This window comes from Yarrowia lipolytica, chromosome 1B (genome assembly GCF_001761485.1).
Source record: "Yarrowia lipolytica chromosome 1B, complete sequence".
Classification (NCBI taxonomy): Eukaryota; Fungi; Ascomycota; class Dipodascomycetes; order Dipodascales; genus Yarrowia; species Yarrowia lipolytica.
In genome coordinates this window covers 451,015-478,045 of record NC_090771.1, presented here as the reverse complement: position 1 = coordinate 478,045, position 27,031 = coordinate 451,015, and the positions used below count along the sequence as shown (strand labels likewise).

The following is a 27,031-nucleotide window of genomic DNA, read 5'->3' as shown; positions in this document are numbered from 1 at the left end:
GATAGATGTATCCTTCTCAAACATTTTTATGTGGTTGTTTTTGTCTCATACCCACTCTATATTTTACATGAATTATTAACGAGTTGTTCTGCCTTGTGACAAAATATCCAGTAGACATGCAGGTGACATGCACGAAAAGCCTACTGGAAAAAAATATCTACAGAATGTTGGAACCGTTATCACAACCATACAGACACAAAATGGCTCGAAAAAACCCCGTGCGAGGTAGCAAACAGAATCTGGCTCCTCAAGTCGTTGAGGACACCAACGACAAAGATATCGACATTCAGAACCACCAGGAAGCACAGGAGGCCAAGGAGCTGGTCGACCTCGAAGAGGGACAAGACATGTCTGCTACCGAGGAGTCTGATGAGACTGATGTTGACGATAAGGAGGATGCCAAGCTGGGTGACGCTAGCGTTGACGAGAAGGAGGACGACAAAGAGGAGGATGAACAGGAGAGTTCTGGGGAGTCTGAGGAGTCAGAAGATGATGACGACTCTTCCTCTGAATCAGAAGGTGACGAGCTCAACTTTGACGATATTTCATCTCTTCTGGACGCTAGCAGCAAGTTTCAGGCCGAGTCTGAGCCAGTCAAGTCGCTCGACGAAATCACAGAACGCTACGCTCGTTTGCCCAAGATTGACGGAGGTGTTGGTTATGGCACCGAAAGTCTAACCGAGAAGGGACTCATGAAGGACAACCATTACGACTACACCAAGGAAGACAACAAGAACAAGTTTGCGTTCCGGGTGATTCAGGACCCCCACCAGGTCAAACTGGACAAGAAGAAGGCTCGAGACAACACGGCTGGAGACAAGTGGTTTGGAATGAAGGCTCCTGATATGACCCCCGAGCTCAAGATGGACATGGAGTTGCTCAAGATGCGAAACGTGCTGGATCCCAAGCGGTTCTACAAAAAGTCCGATTCCAAGAAGGACCCCAAGTTCTTCGAGATGGGAACTATTGTCGAGGGCAACACCGAGTTCTTCTCTGCTCGACTTACCAAGAAGGAGCGAAAGCAGACCTTTGCACAGGAGCTGCTTGGTGACGACGATTCGCAGAAGTACTTCAAGCGAAAGTATGCCGAGATTGGCGACTCCAAGGAGGTTGGACGAAAGAAACACTTCCAGAACCTCAAGGATCTGCGAAAGAAGCGTCGTTAGTTATTTATTTGCATGTGTACGTATAATACAATTGTTAGACTGTTGTCTAGTCAGAAAGGCCTGTCATGTTTAAAACAAAAACAGAAACAACAAAACAAAACCAGAAGAGATATGTCGTATATAGAGGCCTCTGCTTTACACTACCTTCAATAATGTACACATGTATTCCTACAGCCACAGAGGTATCACCTGTTCTCGACGTAGTGCTCGAGCTCGGAGAAGAGACGGTCTCTCTCGACTCCATCTTCATCCTCACTCCATTCATCTTCCTCGGGAATCGACTTTTGTTTATCCCAGGGCTTTCTTTGGTCCTCATCGTCACTTGGGCCGTAATCTCCAGCAAAGTAGTCGTCGTCGTTGGCGTTTCTGGTAGCGAATCTGTCGTCAAAGAACTCGTTACCGAACCGAGGAACGCCTGATTCTTCACTGTCGATAGAAGATACCTCATCGTCGTCTGGGTAGTCGTTTCTGTAGAAATCCTCAGCTGTGTTAGAGTGAACTGCTCACAATCAAAAAATCAGTGTTTTTGTATGTATACTCACCATTGGAATCTTCGTCGTCGGTGACTCCTGCAGCATCACTATCGTCGTCATCGTCGTTGAAGAGTAGCTGCTCATCGGCGTCCAGAACACTATATTAATATCAATCAAGGTAATTATTGCATTCATAATCATCATTCATTAGTCATCATAGCATATCACAAATTTACTCACATGAAACCAATGCGTTGGCCCTCGTAACTTGTGGTGGCAGCGTTTCGGTGCCGGTAATAAATATCATAGACGTAGTCTTCCACCTCGGCATCCGGGTCCAGCGAATCAGCCAGTGGACCCTTCATGTTGGATGCCTCTTCGGAAGTCATTTCGGTATCTTCATCAACTGCTGGAGGCAAGTCCTCTGGTGTGATCACAGTTTTGCCAGCTGAGCTGCTGTTGCTACTTGGCTCCATCTGTAGGTAGTTCTGAACCATGTCTGTGAGGGCAGCTGAGACTCCAGCATCACTGCTTTGGCGCCGCTTCTGCTTCTTGGCTCGAGGAAGACGGAATATCCGTCTGCTATCAGGGTCATTTTCGTCAACCGTTACACTCTGGCGTCGCTTTTGTGTGCCTGCTCCAGCCTGTTCCTGTCGCATATGCTCCTCCAGCAGCACGGTATCATTTTTGGCCGGTTGTGTTTCCTCAGTTCCTGAATATGTGAAGACTGTGTTAGATCTCGGTGTGTCGTATCCTTGTAACGTATGGTACACGTATCAATGTTGTATATCCCATTGTGATCCATGGTATCATGCTTCCTTGTATCGCATAACGATCCATCGATCGATATATAATGTGATTCCAGTGTAGAATGTTGCTCTCTTGGTTTCTTCACAGTAACCTGGGACAACCATCGCCGCGGTAACCTGCGGCTAAACTCACCATAGGGTGTCTTGTTGTTCTTCTTGAGACTGTCGACGACTGCTGTTAGTGTGGTTCTGATGCTGTAGAAATCGCTTGCTACTCACGCAACGCCTGCAAGGGATCCTGGCCTCGCTTTCGCTTCACTCGGAGCGTGGTGGGCGGAGTTCGAATGCCATCAATCATTTTTCTCTCTCTTTCAACTGCTGTCCAATATCCGTTTCCGTAACAACAGATTGATGGGGAGCCTTAAATAGAGTAGGGTGTGTATGAGGTGACGGGTGTGATGTGGTGAAGACACAGAAAGTATCGGGTCAATATATATATGCATGCATGTTTACCTTTTCCCTTTTCCTCTTCTCTCTTCCCCACCACACAAACACCTTACCAAGAAAACATCCAGTGCTGCCTTCAGCCTGAGAAAAAACTACAGACCCACCACATTTCGAAACCCACAGCTACCCGGAATTCGCTGATCCTTGCTGATATCTATCTGCTGGCCAGACTAAGAAACATCACAAGTTTCTCCCATACCGCATCTCTCTCTGTGTAAGTACACCCATAAACGTACCTTGCATTTGACTTTGCACACGACATGACAGGCGTGGTCGGCCACATGGAACACGAGATACTAACCCAGCTGCGCTGAAGTGGCAAACGCTTTAGCCTACAGAACCGACAGCTCTACCCACAGCCTCCAAAATGCCCATCTCTCGAATCAGCGGATTCATCAGCTCCACCATGGACAGCCTGGATGGTCTTCGGCCCAGCCGAATGCTAATGTCCCCGGCCAGCTCCATGAAGCTTGAACACGACAGAGACACGGTAGTGGTAACCGGCGGGGCAAGCGGCCTTGGCCACGAGATTGTCAAGCTGCTGGCCAAGAAGGGCACCAAGCATATCTTCGTCCTGGACATTGTCGAGCCCATCCCCTCGGAGCGTGTGGACAACGTCACCTACTACCACTGCGACGTCGGCAGCGAGGAGTCCGTGAACAAGATTGCTGCCCGGATCACCAAGGAGGTTGGCCACGCTACTGTGCTGATCAACAACGCCGGTGTGACTGTCGGAAAGACTGTTGGGGACTTGACTATGGAGGAGATCAACCGAACTCTGCGTGTCAACCTGGTGTCTGCATTCATCACCACCAAGGCCTTCCTGCCTGGCATGCTCGAGCTCCAGCGAGGCTACATTGTGACTGTGTCTAGCGTTCTAGGCCACATGTCGCCCGCCAAGCTGAGTGTCTACGGAGCATCCAAGGCTGGTCTGATTGCATTCCACGAGTCGCTCACCTATGAGCTGGGCCCTCCTTCGCAGACCACTCGAGGTGTCAAAACAATGCTTGTTACCCCCGGACAGATGGCTACTCCTCTGTTTGATGGGGTGCAGACTCCGAACGAGTGGCTCGCTCCGGTGCTGAAGCCTGCGGACGTGGCTGCCAAGATTGTCTCGTCGATGGAGAAGGGGTCTATCGAGACCATTTCGTCGCCTCTCTACACCAACTTCCTTCCCGTGTTTCGGTCTCTGCCGTGGCGGCCCGTCGAGGTTGCTCGGCGATTCTCCGGCATGGACCGTGGGATGGATACTTTTCGAGGCCGTCTTTAGATAGACTCTCGTAGCCTCGGCTTGTGGATTTTAAACGACGTTGGGACTTTTCTGTGTGTGGCACTTGGGGGGTGGGATGGTGGCTGGCCTCTCGGCTGGCGTTATTTATAGATTGACTTGTGTCAGGTTAATTGAAAGTGACTAGAGTGACTACAAGTACTGTACCTGTAGAGCATCGAGGCTGAAATTTCGGGAAGTCAAGCGACACCGTATCGAGTTACGGTCTTGACGTGTTGTGGGAGGTATCTCCAGACGTCCGGTAGAGCTGGAGTTGCTTGTATTCCGAATACCGATCTTGGTTTGACATTTGACAGGTGCTACTTGTAGTTTAGTGTCTGTTGCACGCCTGCCATGTGCCAGAACCTATGTTTGACAAGTGGCGAGGGTAACGTTATGTCGATGGGTTCAGAGAGTGAGTGGGGTACTGTTTGAGAGGGATCTGTGCTAGTGAACCATTGAGCCATGTATGTACTGTAGCAGTACTTTGAGTACTGGTACATAGTCTTGTACTGTCTCAAAAAGTGTTTCTCCTTCTAGCGATGGAGCTACTTGTACCGGTGTCTGTATATTATCTTGCATCCGCGCTATGTTATTAGGGGCGTGTATAATAAAGTGTACTTAGTTGAGTCACCTCTGGAGTCACTTGTTAGGGGTCATTGTATTGTGCCAATTTTGGCGTTCCAGAGAAATATCTGGGTATATTATTTGGGTATATCTTTCTGAAGGTGTTTGTTTAGTTGGTAAAATATTGACCGTACGGTCGGCAAGCGACTTGGAACGTTGCACTACTGTACATACCTAACTTGTTTTGTTCAGGTTCTCTTGATGCGGACAAGTGGTTTCAAGACTGTGAGTTGATGGGGTATCTGGGTGTTTGTTGTTTTGGTTTGTGCTTTTTTTGACAGGCTGGGCTGGAAAGATACCATTGGGGGTGCGGTACAGTCAGATGTGGAGCAGCTAGGACAGTACATATTGGTCTAAATAGACAGGTTGTCTCCGTGCGCGGCTTGATCTTTGCGGAAGTGGAGTTCGCTACAGAGATGAGCAATGGCGATCCTATCGTGGCCATGCACCGCCTTTCCTTCTAGGCGCCATCTTGCAGTGCACGGGGTGTTAATTGGGCCGTTCCGCTAGCCTGATGTAACACTGCTAAAGACAGCTGACCTAGTCGGTGCGGGTACTCGTACAGGTGTGCAACGGTCTGCAAACAGAGTCTATGGAGCAACTGGGTGAGACACGAACAAAACCAACCTTAGTAGATGGAAGATCCATATCTCCCCAACCACATATGATTATAGGTTGATCTTCCGTTACAATCTCGGAAGCCGCCGAAGATTCTGTCTACTCGCGCCGGACTTTAATGACATGCTGTGCTCTCTCCATCCACAGTAGTGTGACAGACCCTTTGGGTGACAGGATAATATAATGGAAGTTACGTGCCTGGTTTAGCTGATGTAGTAGTGTTGTCATTAGTTAGGTTGCCGAGAGACGCTACTTGGGCACAAGCAAGAGTAGCGGGAAAGTGTCCACAGATGATTAATCTTTATTATGTCAAATCTGAGTACAACTGGCGTGTATTCCGGACGGCGGATGGTCTCTACGTCCTGACTGTGGGACATCTTGTCCAGCATGTTCGCTTACCAATTTGACTTTAATATCTGGAATTCTAATTGGAAGACTCACGGAGAGAGCATTGCCAATCGTCGATGGCCAAGGAAGAGCAGTGCATGGCGTGGGGGAGAAGCAAGCCAGAGCGTAGTTTGAAGCAGACTCCCGACCCAGTCGGCAGACATTAAAAAGCAAAGCTAGACCCCTGGAATCACATTCAGGAAAGTGCTATTGAGACAATACAGGAGAGTTTTCAACAACTAACCAACCTGGTCAATAGTGTCCGGTTATTATGGCCTATAGAAACACGTCTATAGACCTCCGGGTGGAGACCTTCGTTTCCAGGCCGTTATCAGCAGATAGCGCGAGCCATTTGAATCAGATGTATGGGCTATAGCTGTACCACCACCCCATTAACCATCAACACCGGAAAACCAACCAAATGAACCATAAACAATTGCTTCCAATCGACAAATCAAGTAGGAGCGACCTCAATTGACCGTGTTACAATGTGACAACCTCAAAGCAGACGAGCAATTAGTTGTCAGAGAGCAATGCCAGACTCTGGTGTCATTGAAAAGACTGGGATGTGGACTAGATTCTACAGTATGTACTGGTACAGTACTTGGACAAGTATATTTTGCCCATAACAGCTGTACGTCATATTATAGACAAGTTCGTTATTGCTACACACGCTATTGTTCTCACGGAGTGGAGAACGGATATCTCTACGATTCGGTTTAGTAACCGTCTTATGATATATATGTTTTTATGATACATATCGCCATAACTCCTGGCTCCACTGCATCCCGGATGACGGAAGATACTCACTAATCCGAGCCTACGCTTGGATTGCTATAGAAACTGCAACTGCTGTATTATCTCCAAAACTACTTCTACAAGTAGGGTGATAAGATTCACCCTAATGTAGACCACCACGGATACTGCAGGCAATGGCCGAGAGGACACGGCATCGTATCTGGACCAGGTTTTCCATGATGAATCACAAACATCGGTTAACCCCCGCCACCCCTCCCCCAGCTGTTCCAAGCCTGATTCTAGAATCCTGCAAAACTACCTCAAGTCTCTCTCGCTTAGGTCGGAGGATATACTGTAAAAGTGAGTTTTGGCTTTCATTAAATTCCCAACTGTATGGATATAATCATAAACCTAATAATGCAGTGTGAGTGAAGTCAACGATAGAGCTGAGATACTCATGGCCGGAGATTCCTCACCAAGAAAGCCAGTCGAGTCTGCTAAATCTAAACCGCCGGCGCTCGGTAGGTAACTTTTCTCAGAAGGGCCGGAGTCTCCTGAGGACCTATTCCCAGATCATTGCTTTGACTGGCCACGCAAATCTCTACTAGGGTCGCTTCCATCAATACATGCCATTTATGAAGTGTGCGAGTATACGCCGCGGCCGACAGTCTATGTTAGCTATCTACAAAATGTTTATTGTGCCCACAACAAACAAGTGAAAAGATATCTTTCCAGTCACACGTCGCCAGAAAAGATGCACGACGAGGAACACTGTGTCCAGGTAAGAGACGTTCCTAATGGCAACAGGAAAAATATAAAGAAGCCATTGTGACCAGGGGGGTAATATGAACAAGTATCACAAGCTTGAGAGAAGCACATGTGAAGTGAAAGTGCCGAGCGAGCAACATACAAGTACAGTACTCGTACATGTGAAAAGAGATGCAAGAGAAAACGGGTTAAGAATCCGAGAATAAAAAGAGATTGATAAAACGGGTAATATGAATAACTTATGCTGACCATTGGGAGTAACGGTCATGGTACCTGCGCGTGGGCTTCTCGAGTAGAGAAAGTATTGGTGTAATTGCGGAGGATTGCGGGCGAGGGGGGAAGGGGGGAGAGGTGGAGGGAGTATGCTTCAAGAGAGGTAACCAATGTCATGGTGGGAGTGTGACGACATCAATTTAGTCATGCAAAGGTGTTCCTGGAGGAGATGCCACCTCAGTAGTGTCAGAAGAGGTCTTGAGACGACTGGTGATTGTGTTGATTCGGTTTGCGAGAAACGAGTTGTCGATATTGAGGTTTGCGTTACTGTGATTGCCACCAGCCGCGGCAGCGGCAGCTTCCTGCTCTTGCTGCTGCTGTTCCATTCGATCTCGCTTCGCCCGTTCCTGTTGCTGCCTGTTATGCATCATGGTCTGGACTCGTCGGTTCTCCAGGACCACTTGAATCTGGCCCAATTCATTAAGCATGTTCTGTTGCAGAGCCTTGAGGTGTGGTGGCAGCGGTCGTCGTCGTCGTCGGAACTGGTGTCCCTCAGAAAAATGGTTCTGCTGAGCTCCTCCTTCCGAGAGGCGGTCGCCGTCAGTCTCGTCAGATGTCGTGGACGCAGTAGTTGTTCCTGTGCCGGTGCTGCTGAAGAAGTTTGTGTCGATTTCGTGGTCCTTGCGGGTTGCGCTGGAAATGTCCGCCTTTTCGGCCGTATCAGTCACGTCTACGATACGAGCCGCTTGCACATGAGAGGTGTATTCCGGAATGACAAAATTGACTCTGTTGTTGCCCCGTTCACGTCGTCGCTGGGAACCAAAGTCACTCTGTTCGGACTCGGCTTCCTCAACTGCACTTGAGTCTTCAACGGACTCGGATATCGACTCCGCGAGCTCCGAGGTCGAAATACCAGAGGCAGAGACGCCCGTCGTGTATGCCGGGGTGGCGAATCCCTCCACGTCTGTGTTTGTTGGTGGTGGCTGTGCGGTTGTGTTTGTGTTTGTGGTTGTGGTTGTGGTTGTGGTTGTGATTGTGGGTGTGGTTGTGGTAGTGGTAGTGGTAGGGGGGAGGTGCTGATGGAGGCACTGTGGTGGCTGTAATGTCAGGAGAGGCTGTCGCAGAAACGCCTGTGATGCTGCTAGTGCTGCCTGTGTGTCTGCGTGTGGCGATGGACCGTGTCTTGTTGGTGGACTGGGTGTCACTGGTCTTGTCGGTGGTTGGCAGTTGTGGGGTCGGATGTACTTCAGAGGTTGCGGGCACGTCCGCCTTGTTGAGGACGCCCTCTGGTTTCGTCTCGGAGTCAACCATGGCACCTTTCGATAGTCAGTCGGAGTGCGAGTCGTGTGTACTTGTGCTGGTACTTGTGCTGGTACTTGTAGTAGTTTCGTGTGTGTCGGTGTTGCAGACAGTCTTATGAGGGTCGCAGAGAAGGTTGTTCTTGTACTTGTTGCAATCAGTTTTGTCGTTCTTACCACCGTGTATGTTCCCTGTCCCCGAGCAGCTCAAGTCCATTTCGTTCGTTGGTCAAGAGGATGAGTTTTAATGTGCAACCGAAACACCCAAGCCGACCGTAACGGGAAATGATTATGTGACCGGTGCAAGCATGCGATCAATGAGGTTTGGCGAAAAAAGCAAACACTAACCTAATAGCCACAGAGTTTCTCTGGCTCAGCACCAACAGGTATAGTCTACCGGTACGGATACGACAGAAGGTGGTGCAAAACAAAAAGTTGACGCTGAGTTGGATGGGAACAAGGGTTCTGCGAAAATGAAAAGTTTAGATGCAGAAAATGAAAAGTCACCCTAACTCTATATTGATGATACATCCACGATGTACGGTGCAGACAAATACACCCAGAGTAGTTACTTGTAGCGGAGTCTTGGTTGGTGGAGCTCCAAGGGCACAGTCACCATTAGTAAGGGGTAAGTGTCTCGTTCCAACCCCCAAAAGCTCCGCCTCGCAATCCGCCTCGCCATCCGCCTCGTTCACAACGCTGCCTGTAACGGTGGTAGCGCGAAATCTGAGACTACAGAGGCTCTCAAGCGGTGGGGGGGGTGGGGGGCGATGGGGGAGATTGGAAGAAAGAAAGTCTACATGGGAATAATAGTGGTGTAGGTACGGTACCAGTACGAGTACGAGTACGGTACGAGTGCTGGTATGCACAGCTGATGAAAGACATTGATTTCTTAATGATGTTTCTGATTCAGTTGGCCGTGAGGAGACGACGTATTGGACGTGCGCTATCTGTCTTATCCACTACGCAGTGTACGGTACGGACCCTCTGTTTGGCAGGACGCCTTGTGTCGAGGTTTCTCTTGTTCTCTGTGAAATTTAGTCTGGGCCTTGACGTCCTTCCAGTACGACTGCTGGCTGGTGGTATCGTATCTATGGGAGCTACGTAGTATCGTACTTGGACCTGTGCTCGTACGAGTAGATTCCGGTTTTGCTCCACGAGTTTTAAAGCCACTATGAACAAACTCGCTTAAGGGGATATGTCGGGGATACTGTTTATCCGTCTTCGTCGGCTACGGTGGCTTTTGTGTTTCCATTCTTTTCTCTCGGTTTTTCTTTTCATCTACCGTTCCTTTCTTTCTTGAGACGCGACGTAAAATAGTGGTTCCATTGTGTGCCGCCTAAATGATGAGAGTTATGCAGCGAAATACGGAATCTGAGGTTGGCGACGGTGCGGCATGTGCAATTATACGTTTGGATGCAACTTGCCATCGGGCAACTTTGCTTGGCGAGGAGCAAGAGCAGCACCAAAGCATTTCGTCTGCTGAGACGAAGACGAGGGCCGGCCAGCCGTGCATGCGGTACGGCGCGCGTTATCGACGATTAGCTACCGAAAATTAAGCACTTTGGGGCGTTTTTTTAGTCTGGATTTCCAAACACTTTTCTGGTGGGTTCAAAGATCGGGGTTTAAGAAAAGTTGCGCCTGCCCTGGATCGTGCAAGTCTGGCTCTTGACTTTACAGGAGGTCGGAGGTTTGACGAGGCGGAGGTTCTGTGGCTTTTGTTAGCGCTTTTGATTAAGGGTTTGGACGGGAGAAGGTCTGTCTCCACACACGACGCGTCCAAGTACCGGTACGAACTCGAGCCGCCTACAGGTAGTATATTCTATAAAACAAATCTTCCACGGTTTGTCTTTGGAGCTTTGACAAAGCTGGTTGTGTTCGTTTGTTTGCTACCAGAGGGACGGGAGATGCGCCGTTGTTGGGTGTGGTGAGCCAAGTCTGAAGTATGCATCTCGTCGGCCCGGTTTCTTGTGATTTGGCGGAGTATGTATAGTAGCTTCTGATTAATAGCTGACTTAACTGCGCATAAAACGAGGCTCAAGCTCGCTAAACGCGTCAGAGTGCCTCTTTTATACGTGTCAGTCATAAACAGCTATTTATAGGTGTGGAGATATACAAGTTCAGCGGCAAGACTCCCCTCCCGTCACGATACACCCGACCCGCTACGTACAGTACGAGACTTGTACATCATGTGTGCCGGCTCAATCTCCCCAAAATTCAACAATTCTGAAGTCTAACGTTTTTGACCCACCCACATCTTACAGGAGCTCTGGTCGGCTTTTGGTTTTTTAGGCTCGTGAGCTCCAGCGAGAAGGGCATGAACGCCTTTTTTCGGTCTCTCGGGTTTGCGGTTTAAGCGCCTCGTGGCCCGTTCAGCGCTAAATCCGCTTCCCGCCCCCGGAAATTTGCCTTCAACGGACTCTCCTTTTTTTGGTATTTGTTTTTTAGCCCTCTTGCTGTTGCAATCTCCAGCTCTAAATATAAGACAAGAACTGCGCGCATACAAGTGTCGAGGATTGTATTGGAATTACAGTGTCGTACAAGTACAAGTAGCGTGCACTGATGCACACAGAATAAAACATACATCCCATTCAGGTGCCTGTCCAGACATTAGCACCCTTTGAACCCGCCATTCGCCACTACTGTAGACCAATCCTAATCGGATCGCCAAATTACACTCGGAAAATCTTGTTGGAAAGTGCCATGGGCTGAGAGAAATGTCTGCAGGCGTGCATTTGGTCACTATTTTTCTCGCGCCTACTGACTTCCTTTTTTTTTGCCCTTCTCGACTTGCTACAAGTCGTCCAATATGCTTTTCCCAGTCTTACTCGGACTTGGCCGTCGCACATGACACACGCACTGGGTCCGACAGCAACATCGTTATACGTGCGCTTCTATACGTGTTCGGGCCTTCTCGTGGCCGACTCAGTTAACGACACATCGTCTGGTCTTTAACGAGAGGGAATACTCTAGGGAATACTATAGAGGATACTCTAGGGGATACTCATGTTCGCTACGATACTATTGTTCACACAAGGGATTTGTAAAAGGGACTAAACAGGGAATGGCTGGACGGATCCGCCAATGGGTGGGGAATCAGAAGGGAACAATCACAGTGTGTGCAGACACTGCGGAATAAGAACCGTCCGAGTATGATACAACTACAGTACGACTACAACAACAGTACAACAACAGTACAACAACAGTACAAGAGCACGCGTACTCGTATCGTACCGCACTCTTCATACTCTTACCATACCCGCATCGTTCCCGCCTCGTCCAGACCAAAACCCGAAGGAGCCAGCCGTATCTCATCATGGTGATGCATGAAGAGGCCTTGTGGCTCCCCCACGTATGCAACCGAGCAGACACATTCAAAGACAGAACAAGACATCGTCCGGCTCACCGAGCCACATGGTCGTGGAAGGAGGTTGAGTTTTCAGCCCTCGGGCGCCACTCAAACCCCCCGGCTCAAAGGGTCTTTCACAAGCTCCGAGCGCCGGTTTATCCTAGCACTTTACCCTCAAGCTTTTTTTATTTTTATTACTTGAACTACAGTCCGCACCAGAACCAGTGAGCAGTATCGTACCGGTACTGTACGTAGGTTTCCCACACACGACAGTTAGGTCCCGCCGTATTCAAGCCCGTATTTTCCGACTTTGAAGGCAACCCTTGAACCCAAACCGAAAAGAGCTCAGTGAAGATGGGGATACAGGCTACTGGAAGCTACATGGACGCTAGTTGGCACGTTTCCTTAGCACGGTCGCGGCCGTGGTGCAGGTGAGAGTTCACGAGAGGTGAGAGGAGGGGTTTCCAACGAATGGAATCACATGACGTGTCATTGGCTGTCCCCGTCTGCCACGCTCTTTGCTACAAGTCTGCATTCCCTCTGCTACGTTTCTCTCTCCAACAGAGTTCGCGACCCACCGTATAGGCGCGCGACTGGGGGCCAAATCTTGTGCGAGGGTTTCACATGTTTCAACGGCAGTCGCATTCGCTTAGTCATGCCGCGTCGACATCTCCACCACTTCCCAGACGTCGGTTGGGCCACTGGAATGCAGCTCTCAGGCGTAGAACGTGGGTGTCAGAAGAAGGAAGCAAAAAAAGAAGCGTTTGCAGTTTCTAGAAGAGCAGCGGGAAAAAAAGTAAAAAACGCCCCAATAAAGTCCCCGGCTAACCATGCCGAGACCACCATGGCAGTTCAAGCCTGAGGCAAGGGGAGCCGTTGGAAGCGGCCGGATAATATCCACACCCAAAAACAGTGCGACCCTTTCTTTTACCTCGGAGTTTAGCCTCGCGGGCCAGTCTCCAAGCTCTCTCTCGTGCGGTAACTTCCATACAAGCACAGCACTATTTTGAGGCCTGAGACCGGAGATCATAGCAATGAGGTTTTGTCGGCACAAAGGGAACGTTCCCCAGCCGTAAAGAGTAATTTCTGGTGGAAGCCCAAATTCAAAAAGCGCTGCAAACCGTCTTGTTGAAGTAATACCACCACGTGACTTCAGCGAAAAAAAATAATGGGGGACAAAAACGCCCCATTCGACAGTCATTGGCTTAGCCCCAAAACGGTCGTCACATGCCATCAACCAGAGTTTCAACCGTCACGTCGTTAGTCAACTAAAGCATAACTATAATCTATGTCGTGTTCCTGAACCCCAAAAAGCTCCCTCTTACAGTAGTTGGCAAAAAACATAAACCGTATTTCCTCTCCCCCACAACATCTCATAACACACAAAAAGAAAACACCACGAGTAAGCCCCCTCCCTTAGTAAGCCCCAGCGCCCTTCACCATAGCCATGTCCACCAACTGGCCCTGGGCTCCCCGGAACCGCTCCAACACCAACCCCACACCCGACAATTGGAGCCACAAAAAGAGCCCCTTCCAACTGAACCACAGAATGGACCCCAACCAACACAACGACCTCCTGTACGGAGATGATGCGCCACCCTTGGCCAATCCAATCCCCTCATGGCTGCTGGACGACTCCGATTACAAGGATCTCAAGCCCACCCCCGTCATGAACAACATGGCCGCAACCACCATGCAGTTCCCTGCATTTGCACCTCGAGTCAATCATCACCAACCTTCGATTTATAACTACCAGGAACCACCACGACCACGAAACCTGCCCTTGCCCGTGCCCACACGCAACTTCCAGCCCTCCCACCTGGGCACCCAGTCCATCTCGCAGGAGCTGGAGGAGGCCCGTCGTCGGCTGCAACAGTTGCAAGGGCTGGAAGCGCAAAGCAAAGAAAACGCACCGCAAACCCAATCCATCTACGAACCCGAAGTGTTCACCGCTGATGCACAATGGGATGCGCCCATCCAGCACTCATCCTTCAGTGCTCCACTGTCAACCCCTTTCTGGGACCGTCTTGCAGCTGCATCCACAGAAGATACCACCACCAATAACGTGAGAGATACAGATACCCACTTTTTGATTGTCTTGAATAACAATAACGCTTTGTAGCCATTAACTAACACAGAAGTTCCGACCTCGACTCAACTCGGTCAACTACCGGGTCCTTCTTGAGAAGAACCTAGAATGTGACTGGTTCCTCATTGTCGAGAGAATCGTGTCTGAGAACGACCAACAAGCCTCCATCTTTCTGCAGCAGAAGCTAAAGGGAGGAAGCGAAGACATCCGCGAGTCCATCATTGACTCAGTCACTAAATTATGCATTCCCCTTGTCACCAACCGCTTTGGAAACTTCCTTGTCCAGCGAAGCATCGAATATGCTAGCTCCCATAAGCGTGCGCTGTTGGTGAAGCAGATGGTGGGTCACATGAGCGATCTTTCGGTAGATATTTTTGGGTGCCATGTGGTCCAGAAGGCACTCGACTTCACCGACGACGAGGAGCTGAAGCGCCAGCTGGTGGACGACCTGCTGGAGTCGGTGAGTGATACCATCAATCACAAGTACGCTTGCCATGTGTGGCAGCGGGTGTTCGAGCTGGACAAAGGCATGCGGTCTCCACACTTCATGCAGAGTGTGATTGAGTCGCTGCGAGGCCGATGGCTTGACATTTCGTCGAGCGAGTCCGGCAGCCTTGTGATCCAGACCATGGTGCAAAACTGCACATATGAGGAGCTGGCTCTCAACGACGCCCTGGACGAGATCTCCTCGGCTGTTAAGGCCCTGGCAGTTTCTCGCTGGGGAAGTTGGGTCGTGCGCCAGCTATGCAGCATGAACGGCCCCGGTGGGGATGCCATCCGCAGCCTTGTGTACGAAGAGCTTTCCCATGACCTTTCTACCTACGGACTGGACTATTCGGCATGTAGGGTGTTGGAAACCATTGTGCAGAAGGATGATGGCAAGGACGGCAATGGAGCTCTACGGAAGCGCTATGTGGAATGGCTGGCGAAGGGGTCTCGACCGCCCCTCGTTAGCTTGGCACGTGATTCCAACGGCCATGTCATTGTTGTTGCTCTGTTGCAGGCCGGGGTCAAGGAGCCGTTGGAGACCATCATTCGCAAGAACTACGTGACTCTGCGCAGCTCCAAGTTTGGTACCAAGATCTGTCGGATGATTTAGACGTCAGCTAGCATATATAATGAATGAGAGTAGTTACAAGAAGGATGGCTGGGGATCTTTGTCTTGTCTCTTTCATAGCCATGCATTATGAATTAGATTTGCTAACCTACCGTGCTTGTACCTTTGCTTGCGTGCGTGTGTACGCACCTGCTGTCGGCAAGGTCGTGGTTGCACATCTATACGGTGTGGTGTTTCATTGACCATGTAGCTTTTAATGTTTGGAGCTTGGAGAAGGGCGCAGCGTGGTTTTGTGGATTAGAACTTGTTGAATGCATGATCGCTAGAGCCCTCTCAGCTGCTATTGATTCCAGAACTCTCCTGTTATGATTTATTGCTTTTCGTGTAAGATTTTTTAGCGAGGACGTGTCTGAGGGAATCGTCTATTTCGGGGATAAGTTGTTTTAGCTAGTATGGGAGTTTACTATTGAGGATAAGCTGTTGTTAGCACTTATAATTTGAACTCTTGGTATTGCCTCTCACTTTGTGGTCCACTTCGCATCTTGATTGGATCGACAAGGGGTTGTGGACAACTATGAGGCTTGTTTTTATCTCTGAATGTCTGCAAAAGTCATTTTTGAGGTTTGCAGGTGCGAGATTGCAATTGTGGGAGCCTTCGGAAGCTGATTTTTTCGGACTCCTCTTCGGGTTCCTGCCCATTCGTGCTGAATTGGGATCCGTGTATATCGTAATTGTGCGTGTAGAGTGGGTGTGATGAGATGGTATATGTGGTATCGGGGTCGGGTTGGACTAAGGAGTTAATAAATCGATAACTGAGGGATATATATACGTAATAATCGACTCCTGTCGCCTATGGCTCGCTATTGTGGTTATATGGTGTCTTGTTTCGTGTTATGAGATCATATTTTTAACTGACCATTCCGCTGCATTTGGCTCTCGCTAACTTTTTGATCCCACCCAGTAACATTGAAGAGTCTATCGTTCAGCACAGGCTCTACACAGCTCTAACTTCCGTTGTCTTCTCTCTCCTCGTAATCGCGTATTGATGTGCACTTGCTCTTGTTGTTTGCATGGTGGTCGCAGCCTTAGCTTTTCAAACCCTCCGATACAGTCAGTATTTGTCTCAAGAGCGAGAGACTGTTAACAAGAGTGAACCGCCTAGTATAAGGAATGTGGGGCCATATTATTTATGTGAAAATAGATAACGTTGCAGATTTTGCAGTCTGAATACGTTGACTCTTCAATTTTCCTTTAGAACATCGAACATTATTTTCCCTGTCTACGAAGCTAGAAGAACCAGGGGTCACAAGAGGAGTTGATACCATGGAGCTAGCTGAGTGGCGCTATTATTCTATCCAGTCTGTGTGCATTTCCAATGGCTACTTACCAGATCTCGCAAGTGACCGAGAGTGGAGGTATCAAAGATATAGCCAGGAACCTGAGACTGGGGTGGACCATCTCATGACAGTTAAGATCAGTAGGGCACAGTATGTCACCTCTGTGCTTCTTTATGGGTAGCACAAGTCTTTCAAGCACCCTAAAGTGTTTCTTTCCCGGGCACTATGGCCACTCCCGAGGCAGGAACAAGGGAAAGGCTTGTTCTTTGAGAAAATCCGTTTCGTGATCCTGTCCAAAGGACCTTGCAATATCTTCATAAATTGCCGCATGTTCGTGTTCCCTTGCTTCTCTATTTAAGAAGGGGGGTTTTGGGTCAGACGCGAGGTGTCTAGATACTAGTGATACCGTCTACGCAGAATTGCGAGGAAAAAGTTTGCATAGTAATGGTCACACAAGATACTTGAGAAAAGATATGAGATTGGGCTCGTTTATCGGCCGTAGCCACTCCATGTTTCAATCTATACCGCTGGCGTCGCATACTTTGTATGCACGTGTCTGGTCTGTGTGTATATTGAAGTCTGGGTGTTTGATGCATTCATTGAGGAGAATCCCAGACTAACGAATAAATCCCAATGGCTAGTTCGATATCTATATCTTATTGACACCTGCTTCATTTTTGTCAACTGCTGGTGTCTACCAAGTCTGCCGTCTTCAAGATTTCTTCAAACTAAAACTCGCCCAGTCATCACCAGCATAACCTCAGCCGAAACAGACCAAAATAGTCCGAGTTTAGCCCCTGCAGGATTTTACACTTGAGCTTCTGGATAAGCGGATCTTGCTGGTCCTAAACAAATCTCTTAGCTTCATCTTTGTTTTTGGCACCGCAAGTTGGGGTGGTTACCTTCGGGGGTGCATGTCTGCGGCTTGTCTCTCCCTCGTATCTTTTAAAATTAATAGAATAATCGAGATTCCATAAATGAAAAGGTCAGCCGCACAATCCAACGTGGTAAATAATGCAATGGCTCTCTAAGCTGTCCTTACAATATCCTTTACCATGTAGCAGGTGATCCAGACGCCCATTCCAAACACCAACATTAGTGCAATTTCACGATCGAGGAACCTGCTGTATCATCAGAGAAGCGTTTTGCTAGCTGAGACTCTACAGTGTCCGTTCAGTGACTCAGCATCATCAATTGTCCTCCCCGAACATCTCTAAGCTGACCTATTTACTTGTAGGGGGGGGGGGGGGGGGGGGGCCACGAGTTAATCTTCAGATCAAGACCGTCTGAGCGAGAGTACACATGATAAACAGTTGTGTGGTAACATTCAAGTACTACAACTTGAAATACTGAAATGCCGTAGATAGTATATTTAGTAGTAGTTAGTTCATGGCTCAACACCAGTCACCGATACTGTATTCAAGTTCTTCACACTGTATCAACCAAGCACAACCACAGCAGGAGACTATAAAACGTAGATGTGCGGAGATGCATCGACTCTTTCAGACCCTGCGGTTGGTATTGAGACTTGTGGAGGACTATTGAATCATTCTAGTGGGTTCTCAAACACTGCACCTTCTATATTACAAGTACCATCTGAACTTCAACTGCTTGTGCGAAACCATACATGTACATCAAAATCATAATCCATTTATACTACCTAAGTCCGCTAAAGTCCGTTGAGAGCATTGATACTCGTCACATAATCCATGGCGTAACCGAGCTACTCGGTAAGAACGCCAGTACAGAGAGTAACCTCCACTCCGTCCTTCTTGTCCTTTCCAAGAGGAACCTCGACGGTTCGGGTGTCGTACTCAATGTTGGGGTTGCCCTTGCCGGGGTATTCCTTCTTCTTCTCGGCAGGAGTCAGACGCACATACTTGGCGTATTCAGGTGCTCCAGGCCAGTAGATGTTGTCAGCTGTGATGACAGTTCCGTACTGGACCAGGCCAAGCTCCTCAGCCTTCTGCAGGTCAGGAACGTAGAGGTCCTTCCAGTGGTCAATGAAGAAGAAGTCAATCTTGGCGTGGTTGTACTCCTCCTTGAGTCGCTCAAGGCCCTCCGCAGCAGGTCCGACGAGAACAGTGACAATGTCACCGAGGCCAGCGAGAGTGGTGAATCGGGAGGTCACCTTAGCGAAGAAGGGGCTCACCTCCAGAGAGTAGTAGTGCACCTGGTAGCCGGGGTGGGTCTGCTTCAGCTTGTGGGCAAAGGCAATAGCCGAGTATCCGCAGAAACCACCGAGCTCGGCAAAGGTATAGGGCTTGTTCTGGGCGATTTCCTCCTCGACGACTTTTCGCTTTTCGGGGCCGACGGTCATCAGAGCGTACTTGCCGTCCTTTTTGTGCTGCTCCTCCTCAAACTTGTCAATTGCATCGAGAAGAGCCTCGGGGTCCTTCTTGAACTTGGCCAGCTCCTCGGCGGGCAGGCCGTTGATGTGGTCGTAAAGAAGTTGGACGGGCTTCTCCCAGTCGTATTCCTTGTATGTAGTAGACATGTTTGTGGTTTGTGGTTTGTGGTTTGCGGTGGGCAAGTTGTGTTAGAGTCAAGTGTGTGGCGAGAAAGTCTCAGTGTCGGAGGCCACGTCTTATATAGGAACACTGTACGGTGTCAACTTTATGGTCCTGCGGCTCTGACAAAGGGACACACTGCACGGCACTATCAGATCCTGCATGAACATCAAGTGGGGTCAGGTCAGAAGGGGCAATTAAAAGGGGGCACAAGGACGAAATCTGCCACTTTTTGTATCTCTGGGTACACAATTGGGTGTGTATAGACCGCTTATTCGCCTCTTGTTGCAATATTCTTGCCAAAATCTCCCATATCGGCTTATGAGGCAATTGAGGCTATCGTTGTGTCTGGTGCGATGGAGGCCTGCAATAAGCTCCGATTGCATGAAGCCACTGCAGACTGGACGCTCGCAAGTGTCCGATAAATCCGTAATATCCGCATGTTTCTGAGGTGGCAATGCAGGCGGAGAAAGGGGCTTGAAACGGTCTCATGTTGGTCTCTACGCCGTATGGTCCGTTCCAACATTTTTTCGGAGCTTTTCAATCTTGTGTTTGGCGGCTCTAGACTGACAAGTAGCCCCCAGAAGCTGCTCCAGGCCCAATGGTTCCAACTAACCGCGCACTATCAAACTAAAAAGCACAATGGTCGACGAACAACAATGAAACTTGACGGCTGACAGGGAGGCCCCGACGGGGTGACTAAATCTAGGTCAGATTCGGGGGCGTGCTGCTCTCAAAGTCGGTTTTACTACACCGAGAGGCGCAGTGGAGCTGGAGGCCGCTTTCGCTCCAATGTCCCAGGCCCTTGAGCACGTTTCCCCAACAAAAGCAATTATCAATTAACACACTACATTGATCCATGGAGAGTCTCTTCTCTCCGCTCCAAGAACCTACCGTCGTACACTGCCAGTAAATTAATAGCCGCCCAAACGGCGGATCCGTGCAACAAGAAAGTCAATCTGCAGCGATCGACATATATCCGTGATAGACATTTCTGCGGAGAAGCTGAATCGATACGTGACTTGAACGTGACCGAGCACTAGTCTGAACATGACCCAGAGACGGTCATGCGTGTGACAGCCAGAGAAACGTGGCCATACAAAAGCGCTATTACTGTTCCGAACAAAACCCTCCACCACGCATGCTCCTCAGCCAACAAAGAATGCGCTTTTATTGAACTATTACTGCTGGACCCGTGGCCGTGGGACAGTACACAGCACTTGTAGTAACGGCGGTAATTTCCTTACAGTTTGCAGTATAACTATAGTACATACCCTGGAGATGTCCGAAAACGTCTCAGACTGTGCCAAACCCCATAAAAGTTCACAGCCAAGGGTGGGCGGCGTCTACAGCACCAAATGCCGATGGTCCATCGAACTAAATACGATACTTGGAGACCATCAAGCCGTGTATGTAAAATACAGGTACAAGTAACTCGGTTTATCGCTCATTAAACACTTGTCGTTCTTGTTGATTTATGATCACTTTGTTTATCTCATATCCCTATATGAACTGTACAAGTACCGACTCATATTGTATGTACGGTTACATAGCGCTACAAGCTGGGTTCTCTCTTGGATCTTCTACAAAGCGGGCCACTATTGTATCCCTCATGTCGAATACACCTCAAGATAAACTGACCTTAGACTCTCGCTTACAGTCACCAGCCACCTACTGTATCTCTCAGCTGTAGTTTTGAGCTTACTTCATCTCCCGGTATCTCAATCGTATCTTTAATGCTATCAAAGAAACGCATACCTGACTGTACAACTTTACACATTACTCGTATCCTCTGAGTACCCAATAAATATGTTAATGCTATGCTATCTATGTACAAGTTCAAGCCTCTAGACATGGTTCAGGAGGTTCCGAGATGTAAATCGGTCTTTCTTGCCGTTCTTCTTCAAGTCTTTGCTCCGAAATGATTGCAGAATGTTGTTGCTGGAGAGCTTGGAAAGAACTAGGTCGGGGTGAGGATCCACTAGCTGCCTCTGGAGAATAGTGTTGATCGCAGATGCTCGCTCGGGATGTTGATCTCGCATTTCAATAGCGTACTCAAAGAACGACTCCAGGCAGAACTGTCGCTTGGCGCCCTCGCCCATGAAAATCTTGACTGCGGCAGTGGTGTGTTTAATGTCAAAGTCTTGCTGCATCTGGAAGAACATGGCGAGAGTGGATTGCGGCAGAGCTCGCTTGTCGGCGCCTCCGGAAGTGAACAGAAAAGAGTCGATGATCTGCTCAGAGATGGGGTTCTTGTCCTTGACGGCCTGGATCCATAGAGTCACAGCTAGTTGAACACCTCGCTCATGTGACGTTGCCATGGGCGATGCGAGCTTGTCGGCGACTATAGAGTGAATTTCGTCGGGAGTGAGACACGTGATGACGGCCTTGGCCCACAGGTTGGCCACGGCAGGGTAGTACCGGGGCAGCTGCATGAGCGACGGAATCCACGAAAGCGAGACCTTGGATTCGACGAGGTTCTGTGCCTGTTCGTGTTTGCCGTGGTCCAGCAGCCACTTCCACGACAACACGTCGTAGCCCACTCCCACAACGTTGTGACGAGCTGGGCCGTAGTTCTTGACCAGCGCTCCAATGGGCTCGATTCTGTGCACTGCGGGGTTGCTGAGGGCCGCGTTGATTACCTTGAGACTGAGCTTGGGGATCTCTTCAAGAGTCACAAACACTTGGGTTTCAGAAGTAGCAGATCGAAGCAGCTGCGCGACATCAGAGTGCGACATGGAGGACACATGCTGAGGGTGTTTGAGACCGTTGGGTGCCTCTCCGAATGACGAGTCCAGTTTAAGGTGCTTCTCTCTGCCCTTCATGTAGTTATCGAATGTGCCTTCCATGGATTCCACCAGGATCTGAGATGTCTCTTCCGGGCTCAGTTCCGGTCGTCTGTCGAAGAGTTTGGCCACAGACGCGGCCATAGACTTGGCCGAGTTGAATGTCGAGTATCTGCGGATTTGTAGCATGGTGTGGATGTGGTGTTGTGTACTACAAGTAGTAGTTGGAATAATGTTGTGTGCAGTGGTGGGATGAGATTTGTAAAATAGGCTTCTGATTACAGTCACAAGTACAGGCATTGGCCGATATTAGAGTTGAAATGTGGCTGAGGGTGGCAAAGGAAAAAATTGGGATATTTCGGGAAAAATCGAAAAAAATTGGGAAAAATTGTGTATTTTTCTTCAAGAGATTTAAAACTGTTTTAAATATCATTTGTTAAAACCATCAGCAACATTTGTCCATATTTCGAGATAAGAAAAACAATTGATGAGTTAAGCAAGTACAGGTAAGTATTCGGTTGAGCTTATACTCATATTGTTGAACATTTGAAAGACTCCGAGTACAGTACATACGATACTTGTACTTGTAAAGTACATACTCTAGAATGGTGTCTTTACCTCCCGCCATTGTTGGTACACCACCAAGAGATCCGTCAAGATACTGTTCTCAGTCTCCAGCTGGATCAACCGGAGATCATGTCTACAGTACAGTACAGTAGTTGTGATACTACCCACTTCTTTTCTCGTACTCACCTTTCATCTCTGGGTCCTACAGTAGGCTCACTCCAGAGCTCTGTAACGTGACTTGATGTTGTTTCCAGATGCTACTGCATTCTGAATCACAGTGGAAGAAAGGAGCCACTCGCAGGTTCAGAATCCACTCGCAGATTCAGCAGCCGCAGATTCAGAAGCCGCAGATTTCACTTGCCCCCGTCGCTTAACCCTGCCTGCTGTGAAATCCACACGTTATCGGAACGGCAAGGGCGCTTTTTTTCGTGCGGCGTCAAATTTCAGCCACACTTGGAAAATGGTGTCAGAAGATGAGATGGCAACAGACAAGTGGGAAGTGGCTGTATTCGGTAGTAAATAAGTGATAAGAAAATCGATAGTATAATACAGTAAAAACGGAGACTATCAGAAGAAACACAGGTCTTTATTTCTTCTTTTGTGCCACAGAGAACGGAAAATTACGGATTTTCTCCATGCGCCGGACCTCACCATATTACTTAGCAGTTGAACAACGTGTAGTTACAGTACATGAGAGAAGCAGTGGATAAGATGAATCTGATGAGTATTCCAGGAGCGGTAGAAGACCATTTGAAAAGACCATTTGAAAAGACGATATAGGATCTAAGATATGGTGCTTTATCGGACGTTTTAGACTCCAAAAACGTACCAAACCCCACCCTTCATACTCCTCCACCTATCACTGTCCCACCTAACCTAGATCATGCCCTTGCTATTTCAGCTGGGCTTGCAGTTCATGCATCTTCTAAAAGTTTCGGACTAAACACATGTTCACTTCCTCAACAATGTCTCGACAATTCACTGTGAGTGCTAAGAGGTCAATGAGGGATGAAGCGGAGCTACGGAGACCATACGACGTGATTGCTCTCGTCAGGACGACTCTGTGATGCTGGTAGGGTGGACTTTAGGTGTTTGAGTGGAGAGTGGTTGTGTTTCCGAGATTAAGTCCGCCTTTTTATCATGGTGTCACAGTTCTACTGGGAGCGGCTTATGGACATTCCGGGATGGTATCTTGTGTGGTATTGACAGGAATCTCTACCGCATTTCTCTCTACTTTTGGTGGGTACACGATTACCCCTGTTTGCTGACTGTACCAGGAAAAGAGAAAGACTAGCCGCCCTGCGGTGTGTTTTTTGTCTTCAGTCATCACTGTCGTAGTACAGATGTCTTCGTGGCTCTACAATGAAGCTATTTTTTGGGCTGCCTTGTTGCTATTCCTGAGATATTGATCTAGAGCTATCTCTTTAGTTGACATCGCCAACCTATACACTTGTCTATTACCACCTTCTTTATTAACCAAGCGACTGATTCGATTTCTGGGAACCGACTCCAAGGTCTACTTTGGAGACGCCATTCTGCCCTCCGGTGTCAAGGATGCCCGACTTGCCACTGAGGCCTACCTCATTGGCGGTGACATCTTCGGCTCCTACACCGTCACCGATACCAAGGTTGGCATTTCCAAGCTGCTTTCTCCTCTTAACGATGCTCACACCCGAACCGTTCGATTTGTTGGTATGAACTACGGTAAGCACGCCGATGAGCTTGGTCTTCCTCGACCCCAGTACCCTGTTCTCTTCTTTAAGCCCGTCACTGCTCTTAACGGACCTACTGAGGACGTTATTGTTCCTCGAATCGCCCAGGCCACTGATGCCACTGACTACGAGTGTGAGCTTGTTGTTGTCATTGGTAAGCGATGCCGAGACGTCAACAAGAAGGAGGCTCTCGACTACGTTCTCGGATACTCTTGCGGTAACGATCTGTCCCAGCGAACCTGGCAGACTGAGCGAGGAGGAGGACAATTCTCTCTCGGAAAGATGTACGACGGATGGGCTCCGTTTGGCCCTGCCATTGTGTCGCCCAAGCTCGCTGGCAATCCCGACAACCTCAAGCTGTCCACCAAGGTTAACGGCGAGATTGTCCAGGACGCTGACACCACTGATATGATCCACAAGGTTGCTGATGTTGTTTCCTTCTACTCCCAGGGCTCCACCCTCATGCCCGGAGACCTGATCTTCACCGGCACTCCCTTTGGTGTTGCTGCTGGCCGAAACCCCCACAACTGGCTCAAGGACGGAGATGTGGTTGAGATTGAGGTCGAGAACCTTGGAACTCTCAAGAACAAGATTGTTTTCGAGAAGGGCGAGAAGCCCAAGCTTTAGACTAGTAACAAGTAGCAAATAGACATTGATGATTAATGAGTGACTGATAATCCACCGAGATAGGTGCACTCTTTACTTTTGCCATAGCCGGTCCTAATTCAGCGGGGGGTGCCTAATAGAGTTAACCGAACGTTTAGAAAGGAACTTATAGGTGCAAGTTAGACAGGCCGTAATAATATCGGTGGAACACTTCCACTGGTGATATGGGTTATTTTGTACCTTTAGAATTGATTCTGGGCACCCGTTTCTCATTCAGAGAGCTCTACCATGAGCAGGAGTGTCTCTCAGACGCCCTGCTCCCGAACAACCGAGAGGTTAAAGAGCATTTAGCTTATCCTTCTCCGTTGTTTAGCCGATAGTTCGAGGTTTGTTCAAAACTCGCTCTTTTTTGTGAATTTTGAAAGTTTTTAGCAGTTGGTCTAGTTGATTCAGGCTTCAACAACTGGATCAGAGCTTCTAACTCCTTTCTAGAGGCAATATGACGCGTACCAGGCTTCGGCCGACCCCCATGTAGCTTTCATATAACCAACGTAAATCAAAGTCTAACCAAATCAGGTATTATAAGTCATGGCAGTAGGAGGAGAGTGTGGTCTGTAAATACGAGTGTATGACCCAGTTGCAACCGTTTTATCGACTCCTCTTCCCCAGCAAGTTGCCCATAACTCGGTGTTATGAAGTTGACATGATGATACATTGATTAAGTTGGTGATGCGCCCTGCATAAGTTTCACCGCTCGCAGCTTGTGCCCAACGTAGCAGCCACGGTACTATCGAGCCCGTTGATCGCTTCACCACTCACACTCGCTACGCACCCCTCGCACATACACAAGATGAACTCGCAACAAGTATATCAGACGCCATGGAAACACGAGGATAAACGGCGGCTGAGGGTAGATCATATGACCGCCGCGACTATGAGAAGTGCAGCTGCTACACTGCTACTGGTGCCCTTGAACACGACCGAACTGGCAGGGCCTGCTCGCGGTCAGCACGTTAAAATGGATGCCTTGGACGCACTGTGTCTACAGTCATTCATCGACGTGATCGGAGAGGTTTTGGCAGGACTCACAGAGTACCCCATGACGACAGAGGTACTCCCCCAGATAGCAGTGGAGTGCACGTGTATCATGCACGCGGCAGTGGCCATTGGCAGCATTGTTCTGGCCAAGAGAGGGACAATAACCGAAGAGCAGGCCCTGAGGTTGCACGGAAGAGCCACCATGTCTCTTCTACAGGCGCTGACAGCTGTTCCCAAGGACGACGAGGCGTGTTTGTGTGCCTCTGTGCTGCTCAATATCTACGATCTGTCGTCAGATGGTGCCCAGGATACTTATATTCATCTCACTGGATCGAGGGCTCTCATGGCTGATCTGGATTACACACACGACTCGAACGGCATGCCTACAAAGCTGACACCATTAGCACGTATGTGTGTTTGGGCCAACATATTCAACGATACCCTGGTGGCCATCAGACACTCGCTTCCCGTGTTCTGGGACCCAGACGAGTGGTTTGACCTTCTAGGATTGTCATATTGCTCTCCTGAAACAGCGTCTCCTACATGGTGGTTTCGACGCATCCACTATCTGTTGGCCAAGCTACACACCTTCTCTTGTGTTCCAAGGGTGCTGACCGAGCAGGAGACGGTTGAGAACGAGCTCCACAAGTCGTTTCAGGCCCTCTGTGAAGACGCAGACGTGTGGTTCGGCTCAGTACCGGAACCAATGCGACCCACTACCGTCATGGAGACTGAAAGCCCGCTCTTTCCGTGCATATACATTGTCGAGCGAAAAGGAATCACCGCCATGTGCATGTACCACTCATTCATGCTCATTGCCTCGAGGTGTGATCCCAGTGTGCCCCTTTCGCAGATGTACATGCGGCAGCCCACAACCGTTCATCACGCCTCGCGCATCTTTGGTATCGTAAAGACCAATATTTGCGAATGGCTGGCTTCAGGGGCCATGTTTGCCCTACGAATAGCTCTTGAATCGCTTGTAGAGCCCGCGCATCGAAGCGAGGCTCTTGAATTTGTCAAGGGCATGGCTGCCACCTATCATTTGAATATCAGTTCACATATCGACGCAGTCAGAAGCCACTGGCAGGAATGGGATAATTCTTCCTCTAACGGGTATCACCAATAACTTCCCTCTGTTTATATTACTGTACTAATACTAATGTAGCAAC

General features: G+C 49.0%; 14 protein-coding genes across 14 annotated transcripts; 8 read left to right on the top strand and 6 right to left on the bottom strand.

Moving 5' to 3' along the window:
* Window positions 1-116: 116 nt before the first annotated feature.
* Window positions 117-1,166, top strand: YALI1_B04779g (uncharacterized protein; the record flags this gene model as incomplete). Its single annotated transcript, XM_500454.3, has 1 exon — window positions 117-1,166. The coding sequence occupies one exon, from the start codon at window positions 117-119 to the stop codon at window positions 1,164-1,166; it is 1,050 nt and encodes a 349-aa protein (XP_500454.2).
* Window positions 1,167-1,351: 185 nt separating this feature from the next.
* YALI1_B04759g (uncharacterized protein) lies at window positions 1,352-2,136 on the bottom strand (the record flags this gene model as incomplete). The annotated part of the gene is made up of 3 exons (XM_500453.4): window positions 1,352-1,650; window positions 1,709-1,797; window positions 1,880-2,136. The coding sequence occupies 3 exons, from the start codon at window positions 2,134-2,136 to the stop codon at window positions 1,352-1,354; spliced, it is 645 nt and encodes a 214-aa protein (XP_500453.4).
* On the bottom strand, window positions 1,876-2,746 carry YALI1_B04753g (uncharacterized protein; the record flags this gene model as incomplete). The annotated part of the gene is made up of 3 exons (XM_068281965.1): window positions 1,876-2,366; window positions 2,582-2,620; window positions 2,668-2,746. The coding sequence occupies 3 exons, from the start codon at window positions 2,744-2,746 to the stop codon at window positions 1,876-1,878; spliced, it is 609 nt and encodes a 202-aa protein (XP_068138066.1).
* A 516-nt stretch (window positions 2,747-3,262) lies between these two features.
* YALI1_B04747g (uncharacterized protein) lies at window positions 3,263-4,165 on the top strand (the record flags this gene model as incomplete). The annotated part of the gene is made up of 1 exon (XM_500452.1): window positions 3,263-4,165. One exon carries the CDS (start codon window positions 3,263-3,265, stop codon window positions 4,163-4,165), a length of 903 nt encoding a protein of 300 aa, XP_500452.1.
* A 3,518-nt stretch (window positions 4,166-7,683) lies between these two features.
* On the top strand, window positions 7,684-8,376 carry YALI1_B04703g (uncharacterized protein; the record flags this gene model as incomplete). The annotated part of the gene is made up of 1 exon (XM_068281964.1): window positions 7,684-8,376. The coding sequence occupies one exon, from the start codon at window positions 7,684-7,686 to the stop codon at window positions 8,374-8,376; it is 693 nt and encodes a 230-aa protein (XP_068138065.1).
* A 4-nt stretch (window positions 8,377-8,380) lies between these two features.
* On the bottom strand, window positions 8,381-9,028 carry YALI1_B04690g (uncharacterized protein; the record flags this gene model as incomplete). The annotated part of the gene is made up of 2 exons (XM_068281963.1): window positions 8,381-8,829; window positions 8,878-9,028. The coding sequence occupies 2 exons, from the start codon at window positions 9,026-9,028 to the stop codon at window positions 8,381-8,383; spliced, it is 600 nt and encodes a 199-aa protein (XP_068138064.1).
* A 2,592-nt stretch (window positions 9,029-11,620) lies between these two features.
* Window positions 11,621-11,950, top strand: YALI1_B04663g (uncharacterized protein; the record flags this gene model as incomplete). Its single annotated transcript, XM_068281962.1, has 2 exons — window positions 11,621-11,632; window positions 11,684-11,950. 2 exons carry the CDS (start codon window positions 11,621-11,623, stop codon window positions 11,948-11,950), a joined length of 279 nt encoding a protein of 92 aa, XP_068138063.1.
* A 1,657-nt stretch (window positions 11,951-13,607) lies between these two features.
* Window positions 13,608-15,348, top strand: YALI1_B04637g (uncharacterized protein; the record flags this gene model as incomplete). Its single annotated transcript, XM_002142964.3, has 2 exons — window positions 13,608-14,225; window positions 14,299-15,348. 2 exons carry the CDS (start codon window positions 13,608-13,610, stop codon window positions 15,346-15,348), a joined length of 1,668 nt encoding a protein of 555 aa, XP_002143000.3.
* Window positions 15,349-18,366: 3,018 nt separating this feature from the next.
* On the bottom strand, window positions 18,367-19,140 carry YALI1_B04589g (uncharacterized protein; the record flags this gene model as incomplete). Its single annotated transcript, XM_500451.3, has 1 exon — window positions 18,367-19,140. One exon carries the CDS (start codon window positions 19,138-19,140, stop codon window positions 18,367-18,369), a length of 774 nt encoding a protein of 257 aa, XP_500451.1.
* A 718-nt stretch (window positions 19,141-19,858) lies between these two features.
* On the bottom strand, window positions 19,859-20,145 carry YALI1_B04579g (uncharacterized protein; the record flags this gene model as incomplete). Its single annotated transcript, XM_068281961.1, has 2 exons — window positions 19,859-20,056; window positions 20,101-20,145. The coding sequence occupies 2 exons, from the start codon at window positions 20,143-20,145 to the stop codon at window positions 19,859-19,861; spliced, it is 243 nt and encodes an 80-aa protein (XP_068138062.1).
* A 75-nt stretch (window positions 20,146-20,220) lies between these two features.
* On the top strand, window positions 20,221-20,587 carry YALI1_B04577g (uncharacterized protein; the record flags this gene model as incomplete). The annotated part of the gene is made up of 2 exons (XM_068281960.1): window positions 20,221-20,268; window positions 20,315-20,587. The coding sequence occupies 2 exons, from the start codon at window positions 20,221-20,223 to the stop codon at window positions 20,585-20,587; spliced, it is 321 nt and encodes a 106-aa protein (XP_068138061.1).
* A 413-nt stretch (window positions 20,588-21,000) lies between these two features.
* On the bottom strand, window positions 21,001-22,128 carry YALI1_B04559g (uncharacterized protein; the record flags this gene model as incomplete). The annotated part of the gene is made up of 1 exon (XM_500450.3): window positions 21,001-22,128. One exon carries the CDS (start codon window positions 22,126-22,128, stop codon window positions 21,001-21,003), a length of 1,128 nt encoding a protein of 375 aa, XP_500450.1.
* Window positions 22,129-23,453: 1,325 nt separating this feature from the next.
* Window positions 23,454-24,845, top strand: YALI1_B04540g (uncharacterized protein; the record flags this gene model as incomplete). Its single annotated transcript, XM_002142963.3, has 2 exons — window positions 23,454-23,489; window positions 23,988-24,845. The coding sequence occupies 2 exons, from the start codon at window positions 23,454-23,456 to the stop codon at window positions 24,843-24,845; spliced, it is 894 nt and encodes a 297-aa protein (XP_002142999.3).
* Window positions 24,846-25,674: 829 nt separating this feature from the next.
* YALI1_B04523g (uncharacterized protein) lies at window positions 25,675-26,988 on the top strand (the record flags this gene model as incomplete). The annotated part of the gene is made up of 1 exon (XM_500449.3): window positions 25,675-26,988. The coding sequence occupies one exon, from the start codon at window positions 25,675-25,677 to the stop codon at window positions 26,986-26,988; it is 1,314 nt and encodes a 437-aa protein (XP_500449.1).
* Window positions 26,989-27,031: the final 43 nt, after the last annotated feature.